The sequence below is a fragment of the Mesocricetus auratus genome, unplaced genomic scaffold (assembly GCF_017639785.1).
Source record: "Mesocricetus auratus isolate SY011 unplaced genomic scaffold, BCM_Maur_2.0 Super-Scaffold_100676, whole genome shotgun sequence".
NCBI classification, from domain to species: Eukaryota; Metazoa; Chordata; class Mammalia; order Rodentia; family Cricetidae; genus Mesocricetus; species Mesocricetus auratus.
Window position 1 is genome coordinate 35,966,323 of NW_024429266.1, and position 23,614 is coordinate 35,989,936.

At 37.9% G+C, this 23,614-nt stretch overlaps 1 protein-coding gene across 1 annotated transcript in view; it reads left to right on the forward strand.

Moving 5' to 3' along the window:
- Xpr1 (xenotropic and polytropic retrovirus receptor 1) overlaps positions 1 to 23,614 on the forward strand; it is a 141,219-nt gene that overhangs the window by 12,197 nt on the left and 105,408 nt on the right. Inside the window, exon 2 of the mRNA XM_040738905.1 lies at positions 8,567 to 8,618. Coding sequence (XP_040594839.1) covers positions 8,567 to 8,618 — 52 coding nt within the window. The remainder of the gene's footprint in view (positions 1 to 8,566; positions 8,619 to 23,614) is intronic.

Genomic DNA, 23,614 nt, shown 5'->3' on the forward strand with positions numbered 1-23,614 from the left:
TCTTCCAACAAGGGCATACCTACTCCAACAAAGCCACACCTCCTAATAGTGCCACTCCCTATAGAGGGGGCAATTACATTCACTCTACCACATATATGTAGTTAACATGTCATATTTCTGAAATATATACTCACTGTTAACTTAGTTACTCCATTATGTATATTAGTACTGTTACTTGGAATGACTAGGAGAACTATTTAAAACATACTTTTGGAACTGAGAATCATAGCTGGTAGAATTTCTGTCTAACAGCAGAACTCCAGGTTCAATAATCAGTATACCACTCCCTAAATTGAGAATAGTGGTACCTTTCGGATTTATGTTATAAATAAGTGTTTTCATTTATTGTTTGTAATTTGCTCTAAATTAGTATGAAGACTTCCACAAATATTTGGTTTGTTTGACAGCATTTAATACAATATGTTGAAGGGAAAAAGAATTAAAGAATTGATCATTGGATTTCTTTTTGGGGGGGTTCAAGACAGGGCTTCTCTGTATTGCTTTGGAGCCTATCTTGGAACTCACTCTGTAGAATAGGCTGGCCTCGAACTCACAGGGATCCTCCTGCCTCTGCCTCCCAAGTGCTGGGATTAAAGGTATGGGCTACTACTGCCAGGTCGAAAATTTTGGTTCTTAGTAGAGTGATTCAGAAAATATGTTGATTTTGACATCACTTAAAATAAAATTGTGGTAGCTCAGCTAGGGCAGATTATTATCTGTGACTATCTGTGTTAATTTTCTCATCCATAAACTATAAACCCTCTTTTTAGGAGGGTTATAATGGAAGAAATGAATAAAATATAAATATAAAGTGTGCAGACAATGTCTGGGTACATAAGTATACCTTGCTGGATTGTTGTGAGAATTAGATGTAACAGTGTTTGAAGGACTGGAAGACCTGACCATTTCCATCATATGTTGCAACTCAATATTTTTACATAATACTACCCTTTTTCAATGTCAGAATGTTTCTTAGAAACCAACTGATGGCAGCTGGGCATTTAGACTCCATTTACTGTGTTTGGGATGTGGCAGAGGTTCATGTGCTGGGGGCTCAGTTTCTGGTATTGGATGAAGTTTCAGAATCTTTAAGAGGTGTGGCCTCTTAAAGGTGTATAGGTGATTGAGGATGCCATCATGGGGGGAGATTCATGTAGTTCTTTTATGATTCACAATAGTTCTTGTGAGAACATTGTTATAAAAACCAAGTCAGGCCCTGCCTTGCTCTTTGGCTTCCTGTGTTATCATGTACTCTTTCCCTGTTACGTGTGCTCCAACACGATACCATCTGCTACATTTTGATGTAGCCAGAGTTTGTTCACCCAGCTGAGCAGATGCCAGTGCCTGGCTTTGCATCTCCAGAACTATGAGCTTAGTAAACTCTTGAAAATGGAAGTTCTATTCCCATGAGTTTCCTAAGCCAGCAGCTACAATGGCACTGCCACAGTTAAGTATCTTCATCATTGGGATACATCTTATACATACCACAGTTTAGTTGGTGATGTTTTCCTTTCTGAATGATATGTAAAATTACCATGTATCCTGACAGGATGGTCTTAGTTTGATGAAGTAGTATTTTTTTTCTAATGTCTCTCAAAATGTAGTAGTAAGTTTGTAGGAAACATTACCTGTAAACATAAAACCTAGTCTCCTAAAGGGTTTTAACATTTAAACTTGAGTCATGAAGTAGTCTAAGATCCCTAGATTAAAAAGAGAATTTATAGACTTGTAGGCAGTAGCATTGTAAAATTTAGTTCCCTTTTGAGTTTACTTTTATTTTTGATTTTTGACTTTTTACCCCTATTCAATGGCAAACTCCTATTAAGAATAGCAGTTAGCAATGTTAAATTGTGGTAACTATTATATTTGACCACAAATTCAATGTGTTTTCCTAAATTGAATAGTCAAAATAGTAAATATTTAGGAAGCCTAGAAGGCAAAACCTTGAAAAATTTTTGTCTAGTGAGTGAAAGGGATTTGATTTTTATATAAAAAGAAAAGATAATGAAATTTGGGATAACTGAGAAAGGACTTTGTAATTTGATATCTCATGAAACTGGAAACACTGTAGAATAGTTTAATAAAATAATAATCAGATGAACACTTAAAATTAAGTGATAAGTCAGTATAGTTTATAAATACATTTTGAATGTGTACTTTGTTAGATGCTGTGCCTCATAAAGGTTGAAGTGACATTTTGCCACAGGAATGTATGAATGAGCCATATAGATTTCAGTGGTGGAAGAATGCATTTTACTAGTTTTATTTTTTCATCAGAATAAGATCCTTAGACATGAGTGACTTTTCAAGGGCATTTGAATTGATAAGTTAAATTATCATAGTGGTGGCTTTGACATAGGAATGTATTTTTCATTATTATTAAATAAATAACTTGAAGTTGCCATAGTTTTCCTTTCTATAGCTCTTCTGTATTTTTAATTTTTAAATTATTTTTATTTTGTATGTATGAATGTTTTACCTGCTTATGCCTGTGTATCATGTGTGCGCCTGATACCACAGCTAGAAGAGGGCATCCAATCCACCAGAATTGGATATACAGTAGGTTATGATATACCATATGGGTGCTGGGAATCAAACCCAGGTCCTCCAGAAGTGTGCCCAGTGTGCTTTTAATCACTAATCCATCTGTCCAGCCCCAATAGTTTTTCTTGTTTATTGTTTTTTTGAAACTGGGTTTCTCTATGTAGCCCTGGATGCCCAGGAACTAGTCTGTAGATCAGGCTGTCCTCGAACTCACAGAGATCTGTCTGCCTCTGCCTCCTGTGTGCTGGGATTAAAGGTGTGTGCCACCACCACTTGGCCTATAGTTTTTAAAAATTTATTTAGATTTTATTTATTTATTTTATGTATATATGTGAGCACCTGCATGTATGTCTGTGTAGCATGAATGTGCAGGTACCCACACAGGCCATAAGACAGTGTTGAATTTCCTGGAGCTTGAATTATAGGCAGTTCTGTGATCTGAGAGGTGAGCTCAGATCCTCTGCAGGTATAGGAAGTGCTATTAGCCACCAAGCCATCTCTCCAGTCTCACTTTTTTGTAGTCCTTAATTTTATAGGAATAAAAATTTAAGCTACTTTGATCAGAACAAACCAAAGATGCTATTTATGATTTACTAACAGGTACATTTGATTATATAACTTAAAAAATCTAGCTTGGTATATTTATCTATTGCATTATGACGAGTTGTCACTAATTGTAGTGGCTTAAATTAATAGACTTGTCCTGTCTCACAGTTTCTGTGGGGCGAGAGTTTGGGAGCAGCTTACTCAGGTGCTTCTGTGACATTGTCAGTGCTCATTTGGAGCTGACAAAGCAGTGTAGGATGGCTCAGTGGGAGGGTCTGCAGGCTTGTGCTCTACTACATGGAGATCTTGATTAGGGCTACTTGAGGTTTTCTTGGTTGGCTTCCTCCGGAGTGGGTGATACTAGACAGAATCAGAAGAAAAACACTGTACTTTATGATCTATCTTTGGAAGTTCTACCCTGGCATCTCTGCACTATTCAGTTGCTTACACAGGCCTGCCATCTGTAGTACTGGAGGAGGCTCTACTACCAGGAGGCAAGAATCGTCAGAGACTGTTTACCACACCTCTTATGAAAACCAAAACCAAAACCAAGCTAAAGATACAGAAAAAAAATTAGAAATATGTGGAAACAATTAGAAAGATGTGAGGCCAAGATAAGAGTTTGTTTTAGGAAGTTAAGATCTTACTCCCAATCATGAGCTGTTTATTATCTTTCTCAAAGGAATGTTGACTGTAAAGTAACTAATACTTGGCAATACTTGGGCAAAGTACCTTAATAACCTTTCACGTCTCACCCCCATAGCTCCAAACACTTGCACATTTCTCCCACAAATCAACTAAACCCACAACTCGTAAGGTTTCAGAGGGGAACAAGATTCTATTGGGAAGTTGTTTAGAGGCCATTCATGTTATATTCCAGCAAAGAATCTGTTTTCAGTTTGCCTGAATTCTGGTAAGTTGTGAGACTTAAAGCAAAAATAATAATCTAGTTTGGTCGAGGAAATTTTAAGATGGGTTAGCATTCTCCTGTTGTTATTGCTTACTGCTTTTATACTGGTTTATAGAGACTAGCAAGGGGAATTGAAAGATATGAAAAGGTTTGGTAAGGAAAGGAGTATGAGTGTGTTTAAAGTTCTAACAAGGAGGATACAACATAGAAAACATCTGCAGCTGTTGAGATGAGCACAACTAAGGAGAAACCTTATATTTTTTTGCAGTGGGACAATAGGAAAGGTGTCTTGAGGGCAAGACCACACCCATTAAAGGCTCCAATTTAGAAGAATCCAAATATTTTGTTTTATGAGTATTTCACTTTCATGTATGTATTTGAATCTTCAGTATTCCATTTGAAATACCATAGATGTCAGGAAGTTAGTAAAGGACCATGGAGGGTACTTTCAAGGGAACTGTCTCAGTTTCTTTTATATTGCTATGAAGAGACACCATGACCAAGGTAGCTTTTGAAAGACAGCATTTAATTAGGAGTTTGCTTACAGTGTCAGAGGGTGAGTCTGAGACCATCATGATGGCGACTGTGGCAGCAAGCAGGCAGGCATGGTACTGGAGGAATAGGTGAGAGCTTACAGCTAATCCACAAGCACCAGAGAGAGGGGAAGAGACAGAGAGGGAGGGAGGGACAGAGAGAGTGAGGCAGGCAGGCAGGGAGGGAGGGAGGGAGGGAGGGAGACAGATGGACTGAATATTGGCCTAAATCATGATAAAAGCCCACCCCTGTTGACACATCTTTTCCAAAAAGACCATACCTAATTCTTCCCAAAACAGTTGCATCAACTAGGGATCAATCATTCAAATAGATTAACCTTTGGGGACCATTCTCATTCAGACCACCATAGGAGGGAGATACAATGCAGTGATATAAAGGATTAAAGGGGAAGAATGAGCAAGAAGATTTAAATTGGGGTGGGGATAGTAGTACAAGGTGGAGAAGGAAATGCTGGGTGAGATAACAATAGAGACCTTTTTAAAAAGTCATATTGGAGCCTAACATAGAAGTTTCCATGTATGTATATGATATTATATATAGTTCATATTTTATATATTATATACATACACAGTACTCATCCCGAGTATACACACGGACTTGGGACTCGCATCCAACAATGTGAGATGCACTCTCACCCGAAACTCTTGGGGGAGGGTCTAGGCCCTGCCCTGGATGAAATGACAGACTATGGACACCCCCATGGAGGGCCTCACCCTCCCTGGGGAAATGAGAGGATAATGGGGGGGTGGGGGGAGGGCACGGGAGGAGGGGAGGGAAAGGGAGAGGGACCTGGAACTGACTTGTGAAGCAACCTTGTTTCTAATCTAAATTTAAACTGAAAAATAATAAAAAAAGAATTAAAATGGAGTTACCCTATAATAGAACAACAGTGTCCCCACTAGGTACCATAGGCTAACAAATAAAAATCTAGTGCCAAGTTTATTTCTTTTGGCATTAGTTAGCAGTGAGATCCCCTCTAACTCTAAACATTACAGGCCCATGCTGTGATTACCCTATTGCTGAGATGTGTAGTCCTGACTGTCCTGGAACTCACTCTGTAGACCTGGATGGCTTTGAACTCAGAGATCTGCCTGCCTCCCTCCCAAGTGCTGGGATTAAAGGGGTCCTCCACCACTTTCTGGTGACACCACATTCTTGAGTCATAGAACATGGAGAAAATCAAGCTGGTACTGACTTGGAAGTTTCATTCTCACTGGTTAGCTTTTCATAATGATGAAAGGTGTTGTGCATGCTACCAGAGGAGAAACGTAGTCATCAATTACCTATCTGTGGACTCTGCGAGCTATAGTGACAACTGGCTGGCCAGGACATGCCACTGCTGCAATAGTGGTATGAGCATCATGGGAGTAACCAACCACTTTCAAATTGCATCTAAGTAACACTCCACACGATGAAACTCATACTTAGCACCATTACTGGACCAAGAACGTATGCCTAGAAAAGTTATAGGCCCTAGGAAAGAACTTTCTACTATTCTACCAAGAACTATATGCAAGTGTATTCTTTTTTATATCGCAGAGGTGTTATTATATTGCCTATTCAAATTCTATACAGTGAATCTTACTGAATGTTTTTTCATTTAAACATAAAGTTTTTGTATAGGTCATTTTCTCACACCTTTATGAAACAAAGTGAACAAAGATGGATTAATTTAAGAATTTTAAATTTTCTTGTTTTCCTAGAGATCTTTTTAGTTAGGCTTGGATAGATGTGTAAGTAATGGACTAATTATTAAAGCAAAGCAAATAGTAAATTGACTTGGGGAGACTATAATGTGCTAGATGTGAGTACTCGTTAGGTGGGCCACTCTGGAGGTTTATTTCTTCCTTTTCAGTATTTATATGCTTGAAAGTTGTGGGAGGATGGTTCTGGGGAAGTGTGATTTTGCTTGCCAGGAGACATTTAGCAGCATCACAGCTGAGAGGTGAGGACTGATGCTGCTGTCTCTAGATGCCACTAGAGATGCTGAGAACTCCTCCTCTTAAATTATTTTGCCCCAAATGTCAATTATATTAAGGTTGAAGAACTCTGTTATATACCAGTTTGGGAATTGGCAGTAGTTAGCTGTATTTGAAACTTGAAGTGGTTAAAGTCACAAGTTTATTGCTAGCTCTTCATCCCTGGAACCTTAACCACTTAGTGGGTTAAATATTTGATTTATATGTCTTTTCTTTAAATTAGTGCTCTTTCTTTCTGTTTAAAACAGTTTATTTATTTGGGGGCAGGGAAGCATATGTCATAGTTCATTTGTGGAAGTCATGGGGCAGCTCAGGAAGTTGGGTCCTGGGGTTTGAACTCGGGTTGTCTGGTATGGCCACAGTAGCACTTACCTACTGATCCATTTCTCATCTCTAGCCTGAGAAGTGCTTCTTATTCCAGTTCCCAACCTACTTATTGGAAAACTATACTGTAACTATCCAAATTACCTAAATATGGTTGTTAGCTAATCTACTATGTAATTAGGGGGAGAAAAACTATAAAATCCTTGTTCTTTTTATAGTCCTAAGTGTTTCAGAGTTTCACTAATAAACATTTATATCTAAAATAGAAAGATTTCTGGGGATTAGGTATGGTGGCTCAAGTCTTCTAGTCCCTGCATTCAGGAGGTAGAGCCAGGATTGCCATGACTTGTAGGCCAGCTCAGGCTACAGAGTTTTTCTAGTTCTTTGCATTTACTATGTAGGTTCAGTGTTTATCTTTAGGACCTTTTTTATTATTATATTGTATTTATTGAGTGTGCATATGCAGGTATGTGGAGATCAGAACTTTCAGGGGTTGGTTCTCTCTAGTATTTGGGTCCAAAGGATTGAACTTAGGTCATCGGGCTTGAGATAATATGCTCGTCCATCAAGCCAACCCCATCATTAGGGCATTCCCTTCCCTTCCCTTCCCTTCCCTTCCCTTCCCTTCCCTTCCCTTCCCTTCCCTTCCCTTCCCTCCCTTCCCTTCCCTTCCCTTCCCTTCCCCTTCCCCTTCCCCTTCCCCTTCCCCTTCCCTTCCTTTCTTACATTCATTCTTTCTTTTTGCATCCCAGCCACAGTTTCCCTTCCCTCCTTTCCTCCCATGCCCTCCTCCCACCACTTTCTGTTCCTATACTCCAATCTACTCCTCTTTCTTTCCTGTTCATGAAAGGGAAGGTCTCCCCTGAGTACCAACAAAACATGGCATGTCAAATTGCAGAAAGACTAAGTACCTCCCCATGTATCAAAGGCTGGACAGGGTGACTCAGTATGAGGAGTAGGTTCCCAAAAACCAGTAAAAGAGTCGGAGGCAGTCCCTGTTTCCACTGTTAGGAGTCCCACAAGAGGACCAAACTATACAACTGTTACATATATGCAGAGGGCCTAGATCAGTCCCATGCAGGCTTCTTTGTTGTCATTTCAGCCTCTGTAAGTCCCTATGAGCCCTCTGGCTCCTACAGTCCTTCCCCCCCCTCTTCTTCAGGATACCCAACCCCCCCCCTAGTGTTTGGCTGTGGGTCTGCATTTTGTGTCTCTCAGTTGCTAGATGACAATTTACCAAGGCACCAGTCTAGTCGCAGGAGATGGCCAGCTCAGGCAATGTATTGCTAGGAGTCTTAGGTGGGGTCATCCTTATAAATTCCTGGGAAATTGTCTTGTGCCATTTTTTTTCCTGATCCCAAAATGCCTCCCCCTTCCAGTAGTCTCTTTCAGTACTCTCCCCTAGGCTCCCCTGTCTCTAATCATTTATGTTCCCATCCCCACCTGCCCTCAGTTCACTCACAAAATCTCTTGTATTTCCCAAATTTTCTTAACCCAATGGGTTTTTGATCTTTTCTTTTAAAGTATATAAATGAGCACTCATCTTAAAGATTGCACAATATTAAAGTTACCTGAAATAGTTCACTATATTTTTAATTTAGAAAACTAAATGTAGTTACTGAATAGTGAAAAAGAATTGTTTAGCTCATGTGCTTTCGATATAACTTTAATTTGTGATTTCATGTATTTTATTTTTTCTTTCTGATAGGCATTCAAGGATATGCTGTATTCAGCTCAGGACCAGGCACCGTCTGTCGAAGGTAAGATGAGTTGATTTCTAGGTTTAGTCACAGAAAAATCTCTTTTTAAGGAAAAATAATTTAAACACCAGACTATGAAATGACTATTATAACTTTATTATTCATGTCTTTGGTTTTGATTTTTTTTTTTTTTAGTATTTTAGCTTTTATTGTCTGCTTCATGCTTAAACTTGGATGCTTGTGATGGGTTTTGTATTATATTCTTGAGTCATCTGCTATGGTTTGGATATGAAGTGCTTCCCATAGGTTCATGTAAAGGTTTGATCCTAGTTGGTGACACTATTGTATGAAGTTGTGGCAACTTTAGAGGAAGGCTAGGGCCTGCTTGGAGCAAGCAAGTTACTGGGAATGTGCCCTGGAGTGACAGATCTTGGCCTCAGTCCCTTCTAGTGTTTTAGTGTTCTGCCATGCGCTGAGCTGCTGTGTTCCACCAGATGCTACCAGCCATGATTCATGGCCCAGAAATAGCTGAGCTAGCCAGTTGTGGACTAAAGCCTCAGAAACTGTAGACCGAAATAAATCTTTCTTCCTTTTAAATTGTGTGTCTTGGAAATTTGGTACAGTGACAAAACAAAACAAAAACAAAACTGACAAACACGTCATCTTAGGACTGTGAAACATACTTGTTTTAGTCCAAGGTTTTTCTGTTGCCTTCCTCCCTCGGTGCTTATATCCACCCCTCCATCCATGAAAGTCTTTGTTCAGAAGTAGTTAGACCAATACAACTTTTCTGCTTATACAGTACACAAAGCTGTATCAACAAAGCCTGAGACAGGATTTTAGCGTCATCATTTTTTTTTCACTTATGTGTTGTAGTGGTGGGGTATACATTGTACACTTATTCAGAGGGCAACTTTGTGGGTCCCAGGGGTTGAACTCAGGTTGTCAACTTGGCAGCAAGTGCTTCACCTGCTGAGTTATCTCAACATTCTCTAAGCTTTAAAATTCTTAAAGGGAAAATATTTGTTAGGACTAATGTCTTCACTCTCTCTTTCCCCCACAGACCTTAAGTTTTAATAGAGTTAAAAGCTTTGATGCCAGAGAGGAATAATTTTATGTTAAACTTGTGATTACCAGTTATGTCTCACATGCAGCAAACCTGAGTGTCTTTTTATTTAACACAAACAATTAAAAAAATAAAAATAGCACTTTGTCACTATCTCAGACTAGTTGAGATAGCATCTTGAGGTAGAACATGGGCATTATAATGCTTGGGGTAGGTATTGATTTTTACAGTTTTAAACCATTTTCCAGTGATTCTCATGTATATTTGTGTAACCACAATAAAATCAGTTTGGTTAATTCTAAGCCTCCTTTAGACATTAATTAGCCAATAGGTTAGTAGGCTTCTTAAGTTCATTGATAATTTGTTAGTTTATTTATATAAGGAATTTTTAAAAGACAGAGTCTAATATAGCCCTGACTGGGCCTCAAACTCACCAGATAACCCAAACTACCTCAAACTGGATTCTTCTGCCTCTGCTCCCTGAGCACTGGGATTATAATGTGCCACCACATCTGGTCATATATCATATAAGGAATGTTTTTTTAATAGTATCTAATGGACATTTATTTTTAAAATGTTTATTATTGAATCGAATGTAGGTAATAGCTGTACCATGTTATTTAGATATGTTAAATATTTATAGCTTATTGTTAAGATTAAAGAACATTTATGAAATTTCTGAGTTTGTCTTATTCTCTAAGTGCAACCTTTGAAAAGATGAGGTAGCACCAGAGCAAGCTTTTAATAAATATTATAATAAATTATATAATAATAACTACCATAGCTATCAAAAAGTAAAAGCTGGGGAAATCTGATTAAATTACAGACTTTGACTAATAATAATGTATCATTATTACTAATTATTAATTGTGATAAGCTGTTGTATAAGAAGCTCATGACAGGAAATGGATGGGGGTGTATGGGAACACTCTGTACTATCTTTGTCACTCTTTGGTAAATTTAAAACTATTCTAAAGTGAAGTTTTTATTTTAAAAGAAAATAGATACCATAAGGTTTTATGCAGCTGCCAGAAGCTAAATGTAGATTCAACTCTGTGGTTTTCTAGAATTCCAAGGATAGGATAGAAGAGAACATAATTTCAAAGTGCACATGAGACAGCTCAGGAGTAAAGTTGCTTGCCATGCGAGCCAGGTGACCTGAGTCTGATTTCTGCAACCCAGGAAAGGTGGAAGGAGAGAACTAACACTACAGATTGTTCTCTGACCTCTGCACATGAGCTGTGGAATGTGCTCCCACACATACTCACAGTTACATTATATTATATCATCCTGTTTTGTTTATTTGTTTCTATAACACTTGTCACTATCTAATATTTTGTGACTGTTTTGTTCTATTTTGTTTTGTAGAACAAGGTTTCAATGTGCTGCCATGCTGCCTTTAAACTCACAACCGACTTAGCTGAGATTACAAGTTTGGGCCACCATGCCTAGCTCTGAAATAAAATCTTTTGAGTTCAAGATTTTATTTATTTATTTTTTACTGTTTTATATCTAGTATCTAAAATACACATGACCTTTACACATTTACTTAGCTCATGAATGAGTAGGAATACATAAATTTTTACCTTCAATTTTATATGAAGCCTAAGTATTGTTATTGGGGAGAAAGAGGAAATCAATCTAGTTTGCTTCTTTATGTAGTGATTTTTGTTTGTTTTGTTCTCATCTCATTCAGGAAAGGTGGACTTTTCTGTTCCTCCAGCTACTTCCCAAATAACCACCCAGAGACTTAATGTTAACTATAAACGCTCGGCCGATAGCTTAAGTTTGTTTTTAGTTAGTTCTTATAGCTTAAATTAACCCATTTCTATTAATCCGTGTGCTGCCCCAGCCACGCTTACCTCATGTATGTACTTCCCATCTTGCTCACTCTGAGTCTCATGGCATCTCCTCAGACTCCTGTGACTCCGCCCTTCTTCCTCTCAGTGTTCTCTCTGCCCTGAAAAATCCTGCCTAGTTATTGGTCGGTCAGCTTTTTATTAACAATGACAGCAACCCATCTTTACAGTGTACAGAAACATTCCACAGCATTCTTTAGAATACAGCATTTCACCTGCTGCTTAGATTATCAGGCATTTTATTTGTTGTGTTATATAATGTTGACGTTGTAATTTGATAAAACATTTTTTGATGTGACAAGTAGCTTTCTTTAAAATGAGTAAAACACATGAGACAAGATCCTAATTTTAAAGTTCTTATGTTTTTGTGACATTTGTTATTGTTTTGATGCCCAAGGCATGACAAAGTATTGAGACTATATTTTCTTTGCAGGAGGATACTAAGTTTCTTTTGTGCTTTTATATGTTTGATATATCTCCTTTCAAAGATATGTGAAGTGTAGGTATAGACTTGAAATATCATGTGTGAGTTGTTAGTTTTTTTCTCAGTCTAGTTAAAAATTTAAATGATAGTGAATTAATATAGAAAGAATGGCCTTTGTGCTATTTAGTAATGCATTCCTCTTGGTGGGGAACATACTTAGCCATCCTTAGCTAAGTATACTTAGTTCATTAGTTTAATGCATTTATCTGACTTGATATAAATAACTGTCTACCAGCCTATTGTGTGTTTTTCTAACAGTTTTTTCTTTACTCTCATCGCTGTCTCTCTAGTCTTATACATGGGTTTTATTGGAACATTTCCCCTTCGATCTGTTTATTTTTGATTAGCAGATGTGTTACAGTTTGCCTGAGCTCTTTAGAATTGAGCTCTTAGTGGTGCTGAAGATAAAAGTATGCTTGTAAATAATTCATTCTGATTATCTGCTTGAATGAACAGAGTCCACTTCAGGCATTTTCTTGTGTCTCACCTCTGTCCCTAGATCTTTGTTGTTTTTAACAGATGTGAGCCTTTTTTTCTCTGAAAATGGAATTGCATTTCTAAAATTAATGAAGTAGATTCTGTATGTGTAGGATTGCTGTCAAGTGTACATCCATAATATGTTACTTTTTCATGGTGTTTGTAATCTGGTCTTATAGTCACCATTTCCTTTTTTTATTATGTTGTCTTATTAACTCTGAAAATTGTTTTTCATAGGTTTTTATGACCCAAAAATAAAATCTTTGACATTTATAAAAGAAAGAGTGATATAAATGTGCTACCTTTTAAGTTGAGCAGCTGCAAAGAGTAGCTTTTCCTGTTTTGGTTGGTGTTGTTTTGTCATTAGGTTTTCAAAAATTCTTTTAAGATGAGTTTGTTGTAAGAGAAGACTAAATTCGGGAGTGGTAATGGAATGCTCAGTTTATTTCTAGCAACTTTCTTTTGAGAACCATGAAGAAATAAATATGACTAAGAATTGGAAATTGAGATAAGAGAGCCAAACCATCTACTGTCATTTCTTTAAGAATTTTTAAAATCTTTCATTAACTTCCATTAGAAAGGATATAAGATCCCAATTGATACACCAAGCACGAAGCAGAGTTAGGATATGCCTTATTTTCCTTATTTCATGTTTATATTGGAAAAGGATTGTGTATTTATTTCATTTGCAATGCTAAGTGACAGCTTATAGATGAAAACAATTTATTCCCTGGAAAACTGGGCTTGTGTGTTCTTTGAAGATGCCACCAACTCAGTGTGTTTTGATAATAGAGTACTTCTGAAGAACAAATAGCATTATCCCAGCAGAAGAAATATCTACTCTTTCACAGAAAGTGAATTAGGGATAATTTAATGCTCATTCTTAGACATTAGCTAATCATATAAATAGGTAACAGAATTCTATTATAAAAATAAATGCAACTTAGTAAACTATAGATGGGGGATGCTGGAGGAAATGAAATGTTTTTAATGAAGGTTTTTAATCTTGGTGATCCTACAAAGTAAAGTACCTTTAGTATAATATACAGAGTCACCATTAATCACATAGTACTGTTTCTTCATTTATAAGAACAGCCCAGAACAGACAACATTAAAAACGTGTACTTGCATGTAAGACAAGTCATTTAGAAAGATGGGATTTGCTGTATGATAAAAATGCTACAAGCCCCATTATTTGCCATCAGTACAAAGTTTACATAAAAAAAAAATCCAGCCTGGCAGTGGTGTTGCATGGCTCTAACTCCATCACTCGGGAGACAAAACGCTGAGTTTGTGGTCAGCCTGGTCTACAGAGTGAGTTCCAGGACAGTCAGGGTTACACAGAGAAATCCTGTCTCAAAAAACAAAACAAAAATCTAGGACTGGCAAATGGCTCAGATGGTGTCATGCAGCCCTGATGACCTGCTTGGTCTCCACAACCCACAGAAAAGTTAAAGCAGAGAACTAACTCCTTAAAGTTGTCTTCTGACTTCCACGTGCATGCCATGGCATGTACACATGCATATGTCACCTGTACGTACACAATCACCAATAAAAATAAATAACAAAATTTAAAAGTCCTTTAAAAGTCCAAATGCTGGCATTATCCAGAATAATGTAGCAGGTATGAGAGTTAATATTAGTTCTCAGTTTGCCAGAATTTAGAATCTCCTAGGAGGTGTGCATCTGGACCTATGTATGGGGACTATTTGGGTTACATTTCTAAATTAAGAAACTCTATCTTTTTTGTTTGTTTGTTTTGTTTTGACATGGAGTCTTACTGTGTAGCCCTGGAACTCACTCTGTAGATCAGGTTGGTCTTGAACACAACAGAGATCTGCCTCTGCCCACTGAGTGCTAGGATAAAAGGCATACACCACTGTGCCTGAATGAGAAGACCCATCTTAATTGTGGACATAATCTGAGCTATATAAATGGAGAAAGGGAACTGACTACTAGATTACTTGTTTTCATTCCTCTTTGTTCCTGATTGTGATGTCATGTGACCAGCTCCCTCAAACTGTATTGGCTATGACTACAAGGCTGTACAAGCCTATAACCACAGCAGATAGAACTATAAACTAAACTAAGCCCTTTCTCCCTTAAGTTTTTTTTTTTACTACAGCAATGGGAAAAGAATCAAAGATAGCAGGTTTGTAATTGTTATGAAGTTTAAACCATGGTCACTGAAACATGTGACTTTAATGCTTTACATCCCATATTTATATTAAAAATTCACATACAAATAAAACTATAGTCAATACTGATTTCTGTCCCCTCTTCCAATCATATGCTTAGGGTGCCTTTTGGCCCCACAGGGTGGAGGAATCTGACATTTACTTTAGAACTATCAATAACAGGAAGACTAGGGAGAAAAATTGTCTTAGATTGAAATGGTTCCCTTGGTGTATTCATATATACATATATATATAATTTTTAAATTTAAATTAGAAACAAGCTTGCTTCATATGTTAATCCTAGCTCCCTCTCCCTCTCCTCCTCCCTTGCCCCTCCACCAGCCTCCCAGCCCCCCACCCAATCCCCACACCATTCCCTAGGGAGGGTGAGGCCCTCCATGGGGGATCTCCAGAGTCTGTCATTTCATCCAGGGCAGGGCCTAGGCCCTCCCCCATGTGTCCAGGCTGAGAGAGCATCCCTCCATGTGGAATGGGCTCCCAAAGTTCATTTGTATGCCATGGTAAATATTGATCTACTACCCAAGGCCCCAGAGATTGCTGAGGCCTCCTCACTGACACCACCCTCAGTGTAATCTTAAGCATGTTCTCTATGGAAGTGGTTGTGCTAGCTGATATCTCTTGGCATAATTGCTACAGTTTAGCATGGGTAGCACACAGGTTGGTATCTTCAAAGAGGCGACTTGTCTCCTGAAAGCACCAATTGACTGCTCTGTTTTGAAGCCTTGAGCAGTTTTCCACACCAGAGGTTAGAAGTGGTGTTTGTGAGTTTTGGTGAGTGTCACAGTAGCAAGCCAGTAAGGCAGAAGCTCCCTCACCCGTCTCCTAGAGGGAGCACTTTTGTAGCCAGTTGCTTCCTGGTGGGTTTGCAGGCAGTCTGCTCTGTAGGAACCATGGTGTGGAGTCCTCTTCACCTGACTGCTTCTTCAGGTTGAGCTCGGTGAGCTAGAGGAAGCCTTGGCTTTTAGAGAGTGGCAGGGGCTCTGAACACACCCCTCTTTTATTTAAGAATTGTTTAAGGGTCATGAAATAAAGAAGGAATAACTATAAAACATTAAATAATGAAAGAAACCCTTGGGGATTATTGGTGTAGTCGGCACTGCAGAGAAAATGGATGTTATGGCTTCAGGTAAAACTTTCTGTGCTAGCACTGGCAAACAGCTCCCTGCTCATGACTCCATGCCTTATCTCACCTTTCCTCACTGTAACTGTACCCGAAGGAAAAAAGAAGCCCAAGAAACTTCCCCTTAAACCCAATGGCGAGTACAGGACATCCCTTCGAAATAATTGGTTATCATACTTTAAAACTCATTTAGTAGAATATATTTTTAAAAGGTAATATTAAAAAGTAGGTAATCCTTCAAAATAATTTTTTTGTAGCTGCTATACATTGTACCACAAACTAGATGGCCTAAAACAATAGAAATTTTGTATCTAACAATTCTGGGAGCCATACATACATGATATTCAAGGGTTTTCTTTCCTTGCTTTGCGATAATATTACTACGTATTTGTGACATTTGCCTAGCATTAGATCTGTTAATTAAGAGGTATAGATTGATTCTGTTCTATTGATACATTGATTCATTAGCTAGAATTCTGTAAAGAGAAACTTACCTTTGTCAGTGGGTTATTCTTAGATATGGGTTTTCTAAGAAATGTAATATAATTGTTTGTTCCTCTGTCCTTATTTGAAATTTTAAAGTAATTTTAGTTATCTGGTATTTTACCCAATTTAACAGTGAAAGTTTTATTTTTAAAGTATTTTGTAACAAATCCATATATTTAAGCATATTTAGTGTGTTTTGGTCCAGTGTAATTTTACATCTATTAGTTATCAAATTCTCAACTTTAGACAGTGGGGGGTCTCTTTTAGGTCATTTCCAAAATCACTTTGATATAATCCTAGTAGTCTTGGATAGCTTTTCTGTATAATGATACACTGATCACCCTTAATTCTAGTCTGGAACCCAGACCGATCTTGCCATTTTATCATGGAGTCTTGGCTCTCTTAGCGGCTTCCAGGAAGGTTTTCTTCCTTTAGAAACTGCATACTGGGCATCTTTTTGAATGTATCACTGCTGCTGGGCTGTTCATTGAAATGAAACACAGGCATACATACCTGAAAACATAAAAAGAAAAACATATGTGCATCCGTTTAAAAGAAACAAGATACTTTATTTGTTAAATGTTAGATTCTTAGGAAGTCCACTTTGGATTTGAAAAAGTGTGCTTTAGCTGAAATGTGATAGTTTTAGATTGAGTAATATTCTCAAATGTAGCAACCACAAGCTCAGCTCCTTAGGATTAGAGTGTTGAGGATAGGGAATCTATATTGATTAAATTTTCATTTTCCTAGTCATAAAGTGAGAGGTGAAACATTGTTTACCACCTAGAAGATTGAGTGGCAATTTGTGGCTCCTGATGAGAAACTGACCTGCTATATGTTTGTTATAAGAGGTGCAATCGGTGGGATTGGAAAAGGAAATTGAATTTATATTGGTGTGTTATCACATGCAATTAATTTTGAATATACACCAGAGGCACATGAATCTTTTTCCAGAAATGTATATGATCTGACATAGTGTGATATATATTTTAGAGTTCTGTTCTATAATCACCATGTAATTTTAGAATACGAAGTCTTCATTAGATTTTTTTATAAAGGAATGCTTTTTGTCATTACAATAAGAAAAAATAACTAGTTGTGTGCATTTCTTTTACAAAGACTAGATCAGAATAAGATAATTCATATGGTAGACTATATTATTTTCATATTTTTGTTTTCTGTAAGAAATAAAAATACAGATCTCTTGTTAGTAAAATATGTTGTTATCTTTCAAGACTCCAGTGACTTTTTAACTTTAAAAATGTGATGATTCACTTATGAAATGGTAAATAATATTAGGACAGAAAAAGTTAAGAGTATAAAATAATACTGTAGATCAGGAAGATAAATATCTTCATGGTTATTTTATCCAGTGACCACAAAATCATCTCATCATTATGAGTGAAGTAGTAAGAGAATGCTTAGTAGAGGAGATGGGATTTTAATTGAATCTTGAAACCTAGCTAACATTTTTTACACAACTGTAAGAGAGGGCCTTCTAGGCACAAGGAACCTATACAAATTCGATACTTGTAACTTCAGGCCTTGGGAGACTGTGGCAGGAAGATTATGAGTTCAAGGTCAAACCTCAGCTGAACTGTGTCTTGAAAACAATTGTAATTAAGAGGCAGGTTACAAAAACAAAACAAAACTAAGTAAGCAAATTAGTAACTGTGGAACTTGTCAAATAATTTTGTTGCCTGTCATATTTACTTTCTCATTATGCTGTTGTATCGTATTAAACAGATTTGTGTTTATGTAGAAATAATTGTACTTTTGGCATAGTGTAATCCTTGGCTTCTGTACTGAGAATGTAGTCAACACCACAGTTGTGATCGTTGGGCAAACCAATTACTTTTGGCTTTTTAACATTCATGCATTCTTAGTTCTGTTTTCTAGAATGCGCTTTCTCTGGAAGTGCTTCTAGCAACTCCTACTCCTTTAAGGCCCACTTCAGATCTTTAAGGAGTTTATGGTGAACTTTATCACCATATATTTTTTAATGCAGTTCATGTTATGTAATGTGTAGGGAGACCAGGAATGAATGAAACTATGTGTACAGTTATATGTGGTGCTGTCCTATAACCTTAGCCTTATAGAAATCTAGGCAGGAGGATCTTGTTTTGAAGGCACCCTGGGCTACAGTAAATAGAGGGCTAGCCTGGAGCTACATTGAAGACTGTGTCTAACCTAGTTTCTTCCTCAAAAATGTTCAGGGTACTACAATAGCTGACATGGTCTTATATCATTCATGGCACATCAGTCCCTAAACAAAGTGGCAGACAAAGCCTGGAGAACTGCAAACCATTACCCAAACTTTTAGATTAGGCCACCTCAGAGAAAAGTCGGTAGATATTACTGTGTGTGTGTGTGTGTGTGTGTGTGTGTGTGTGTGTGTGTGTGTGTGTGTGTGTGCGTGCATGTATGTGTATATGTGTGTATATATATTTATATATGTGTGTGTGTTGATTTTTTTAAAGATAAGATTTCTCTGCATAGCTCCAACTGTCCTGGCACTTGTTCTGTAGACCAGACTGGCCTCAAACTCAGGGATACCCCTTCCTCTGCCTCCCAGGTGCTAGAATTAGAGGTGTGTGCCCTCACTGATTGCATGGTGGAAATCACTAGTTGGTAGAAGAGAGAGTAAGCGGTGGGAGGCACTCCGTGGTGCATTCCGCATGTGCAGTGCTGTGCATAGACCCCGCTTTGAGCAGTACCAAGTAATGCTGGCTTTTTGCAAGGGCTACACAATGGATGGGTGTGCTTTTGACACCCATTGCTCACGCTTACTTGAATGTTATTTGAGGGTTTCCCGAGAAGATGGTCAGCTTATTGGGTGTGGCAGCGGTGTAATTTAAACTTCATTATGCCTCCTTTGCTTTGTGTCGAGACCATAACAACTGTCAACTAATTAATTTTATTGATCAGCAAGGCTCCTGATGGGATTTAGAAGATCTTTTACTCCAAGACTAATAATTACCCTGGCCTCTCAAACCTTTTGTTCTAGGAGTCAAGTTAAGTTTTAGTCCTAGAGGATCACATTTTTTTTAAAAAGAAATATGAGACAATGGAGCAAAACTAATGAGTTGGTAAGAGGGCTTACCATTATCAGATTCCTATAATGCACTTGCCCTACTTTCAGTGTTGGGTTTTAATTTATTGCTACAGCTGTTACTGTTAATACTCTGATTTTCAAATCTATTTTCTATCTCCTGAATATAACTTTGAAAAAGTAATACGTGTGTTATCTAAACTCATAGAAATGAGATGACTATGTGATGGGTGGCTGTTGTGTTCATTGGCATGTTTGTTATGTGTCAGTAAGAAGGCTCTGCCCCTGCATTGTCAGAGGGTTTCATGTGTTTTTCTTGTGCTTAGTTGGGGTAGTCTCAAGCATTTTTTCTTTTTTAAAATATGAATTAAATTTACTGATGTATTTTTACTTTTCTGCAAAGTGCTTTATTTTAATTTGGTTTAGGTTTGGGATAGGACTCCAGAGTGATTAAAAGCTGCCCAGGGTTGACTGGGTGGTGCCGATGTGTAATCCCAGGACTTGGGAAGCTGAGGCAGGAGACAGTCTGAAGATAGCCTGTGTGATGCAGTAAGACCAGGCTCAACAAAACTGAAAACAGATGGAGAATTGCTTTCTGAGGGTTTGAGGGGAGCTCAGAAAGAAGCGCTGACACCTGGAGACGCGAGCGGCCTCTCAGAGGTCACTGGGCTCTAGAGGCTCTTAGTCTTGCCTGAAGGAGAGCATTGCTAACAGTTATCTGTCTGGGAGCTGTCAAGGGTAGAGGTGAGTCAGATGCGCATCTGTCTTCTCATTGAGTTTTACCTTTTTATCTAGGAAGTCACAGGAATGGGGTCTAGGTAGACAGAACCCAGGGCATGAAGTTTGACAAGGTTGAGGTTCTTCAGGCCATGTTGACTTCTGTGGTACTGAGTGTTTGACTCACCTTGAGAAAGTGCCTGAACATCCCTGAAAAGGCCATAGCTGCTGCCCTGTTTTATATGCTGAAGAGGTGCTTGGTACCCTTTTGCTTTAGTTCCAGGGAGTTTGGGAGGGCATGGTTGTTGGCTAATAGGTCAGCTAAAGGTATGAATACACACCCACGTGTCAGATTGTTTGAGTGAGGTGTGTGTGTTTGTGTGTGTGTGTGTGTGTGTTTGTAAGGCATATTGGTGTAGTTTTATGTGTTTTGCTTTTGAATCCCCCTGTTTTAAATTAGGTTAATGCTGGTGGCATAAATGAGTTGGGATTTCCCCTCCATTTTGTGTTGTAGAATTTTTTGTATAGAGTAATGTTTTCCTTAAATGTTAAGTTCCTAAGGAAACCATCTGACCTTGTAGCTTTCTTTTATTAAGTGTTTCCCTTTCACCCCATAGGCACTCTATACCCCTGAGCTACACATCTCCAGTTTCTCTGTCTTTTCTTCCTTTTTCTCTTTTTTTTTGGCAAGATTGCGTTATGTAGCTTAGAGTCACAGTCCTCTTGCCTCTACCTCTCCTTCTAATGCTGGTTTTACAGGCATGTACTACCACATAATGCCTCTAAGAGCTGTAGTTACAGGTCTTGTTTCTTATTGATATTGGGGATTTGTCCATTATCTTTTTTTCCAACAAGTATGGAGGAAATGTTATGAGTTTTGTGGATATTGCCAAAGTATCACATTTTTATATCACCAGGTGTTTCTCTTTATTATTTACTTCCTTTTTTGATTCCTTGGGGTTAACTTGTCCTTCTTTTCCTATTTCAAGTGTAAGCTTTTGTCTATGCTAAAGATTCTTGCTTTATGTGGCTCCCTCTGCATGTGCAGAGTCCATGCTTCCTGCCTGATAGCTCAGGTGGTAAACATGCAAGGCTAGATGGCATGGAAGGTCAACTTGCCTCTCTTTGATTCTTCCCTCTCCGGAATTAGGTACCTCACCTCTAGTTTTTGCTCTTTAGTTATTTCCTACTTTGAAGCAGATGCCTAAAGTGAACTGTACTCTGGTTGTAACCAGGTGTGTGCTAGTTGAGCCTCTGCCTGCTTCTTAGTGCCTGGAAGGAACCCTTCTAAAACATGAAGTTTGAGCTTTTAGAAACTAGCTCATCTTCTAGCAGTTCATACTGGTTCACAAAAGCAAGTCATGTGATTGTTGACCTAATTTTCTTTTGAAGTTGGTTTTCCTAATTGACTGGGCAAATGCTGGAGGCAGGCTTGTCATTTTAGGTCAAGCCTGTTAGGTTCTGCTCATGGAGGATAAAGTGTGAGATGAGTGAAAATATAATTAGCAGAACTCTTAGCTAACTGAGCAAATTCTATTCAGAAAGTATTGGCAGTTCCGTGGCAGCCAGAAGTTTTTATTCAAGTATTTAGAGATAATTGAGGATTGTTAAAATGTCCAGGCACCTGAAACCCAGGCTATATTCTGTATTAGAGTCTTGGAGACCAGTTGGGAAGTATTACTCTCAAAATGCATTTGTAGAAACTGTAATGGGAACTTGTAGCTAAAATGATGAACTCAATGTAGTTCCTGAGCCTTTTCACACCAGCTTGTGATCGTTGTCTGCATCTCCTTTCAACCTTATATTTAGGTTGGTAGTTTAAAATTAGATATGATAGGATTGTTTCTATCATAGAACTTGGTAATGTCTATAGACTAGTTTGTCACTTTGGAGAAAATTACTAGCACAATATTAGTTAAATTAAGTAAGATTGAATAGACTTGAAGTTATAAAAGCCTGTGGGAATGAAGAGTGAAGGCATAGTTACATGTAATTTAAAGATGTCTAGGGATTTAGCTATTTCCTTTGTATGAGCCACGAGTAAAATCCTAGTCATTGGCATATAGTAAGTTTTAAAGAACAGCAATAGCAAAATAAACAGCGCACCTTGCACCCATGTCTAGAATACTGATCATGATAATGGGTAGCATGGATTATAAGGTTATTGAACTTTTCTAGAAATGAGCCATTAGCATATGGAAATAGGCATAGACTAGCCCTGGTTGAAGAAAAGTTTAGCACCGAGTACTTGGGGGATACATGGATAATGAGAAGAGCTTGGATAATGAACAAGAAGTAGGACTAGGTGGCAATTTTTGCCTTCTAGGACTTCTAGATAATTAAAATTGCTTCAAAATTAAATTGGTAGGTATTTAATAGGCTTATAGAATGTATGCCAGGTAGCTGCTACAATAGATTTTAGAGAAAATTTTGCTTTAGGTAGGAAGATGGATTAAATTGGTGACTTTAAACTGTGGTTGCACATTAAAATTACCAGAGAATGTCTAAAAAAGAAGCTTTGTGTAGTCTCATGTGGTGGTGCATGCCTTTAAACCCAGTGTTCCTGTGGCAGGTAGATCGCTGAGTTCAAGGCCAGACTGTCTATATGGTGAGTTCCAGGACAACTAGAGCTTTACAGTGAAACCCTGTCTCAAAAACCAAAACCAAACCAAACCAACAAAACAGAAGCTTGATGTACTTTACAAGACTAAACCAGAATCTATGGGTTTGGCATCTGAATGTTGTCATTAAACCAGAATCCATAGGTTTGGCTTCTGTATGTTGTCATTAAACCAGAATCTACGGATTTGGCATCTGTATGTTGTCCTGCAGCTTTTCAGGTCATTGTATTGTGCAGAAAAGCTTGAGAACCATTGGAATAGACAAATCCTAGTGTAATTCTAGCTATACAATGGCCACACTTTCTTTTCCAGGAAAGAACGTTGAATAATCTGTTGTGTAAATACAGATTCATTGAAATTCTCATTCTAGAAACTATGTATCTGTATGATGATTTCATCATAAATAGCAAAAAAAGATTTTTAAGATCCCTATTCAAATAAAAAAATGCATTTAACGTTCATGGAACAATGAAGAAAAGGTTTTACTTTTGGAGTTTTAGTTTCTGTGTATAAAATGTGATGAGATGGCATTTGCAAAATCTTAGTAACCCCAGCATTAGTCATGTTTGGACTTTTATTCTCTTCAACTTTCTTCTTTGTTGGTTTTAAAATTTGATAGAAGAATAAAAAAATGGTAAACACACACACACATACACAGCAAAATGAAGTTCCAGTAGTGCTGGTCTTACAACACAGTGAAAGGGGATGTGAGGCTGATATGTCCTGGAGATAAACTGTATTATCATTTATTACTTTCCTCCTCTTAAAAGTAGTTCATATATAATTTTATGTGGTTATAATCTTTCTAGAAAAATGAATTATTGGCATACTATATTGAGTGCTTGGAGCAGAAACCCTTGGAAACACATAGCTTCTCCCTGAGAGTGTTAATATCTGAAATAAGAAACTGTGGTTGCTAGTAATATATAGAAAGAGACCCTTCAGCCAGGGGGGAAAAGCCTTAGTGTACAGAACT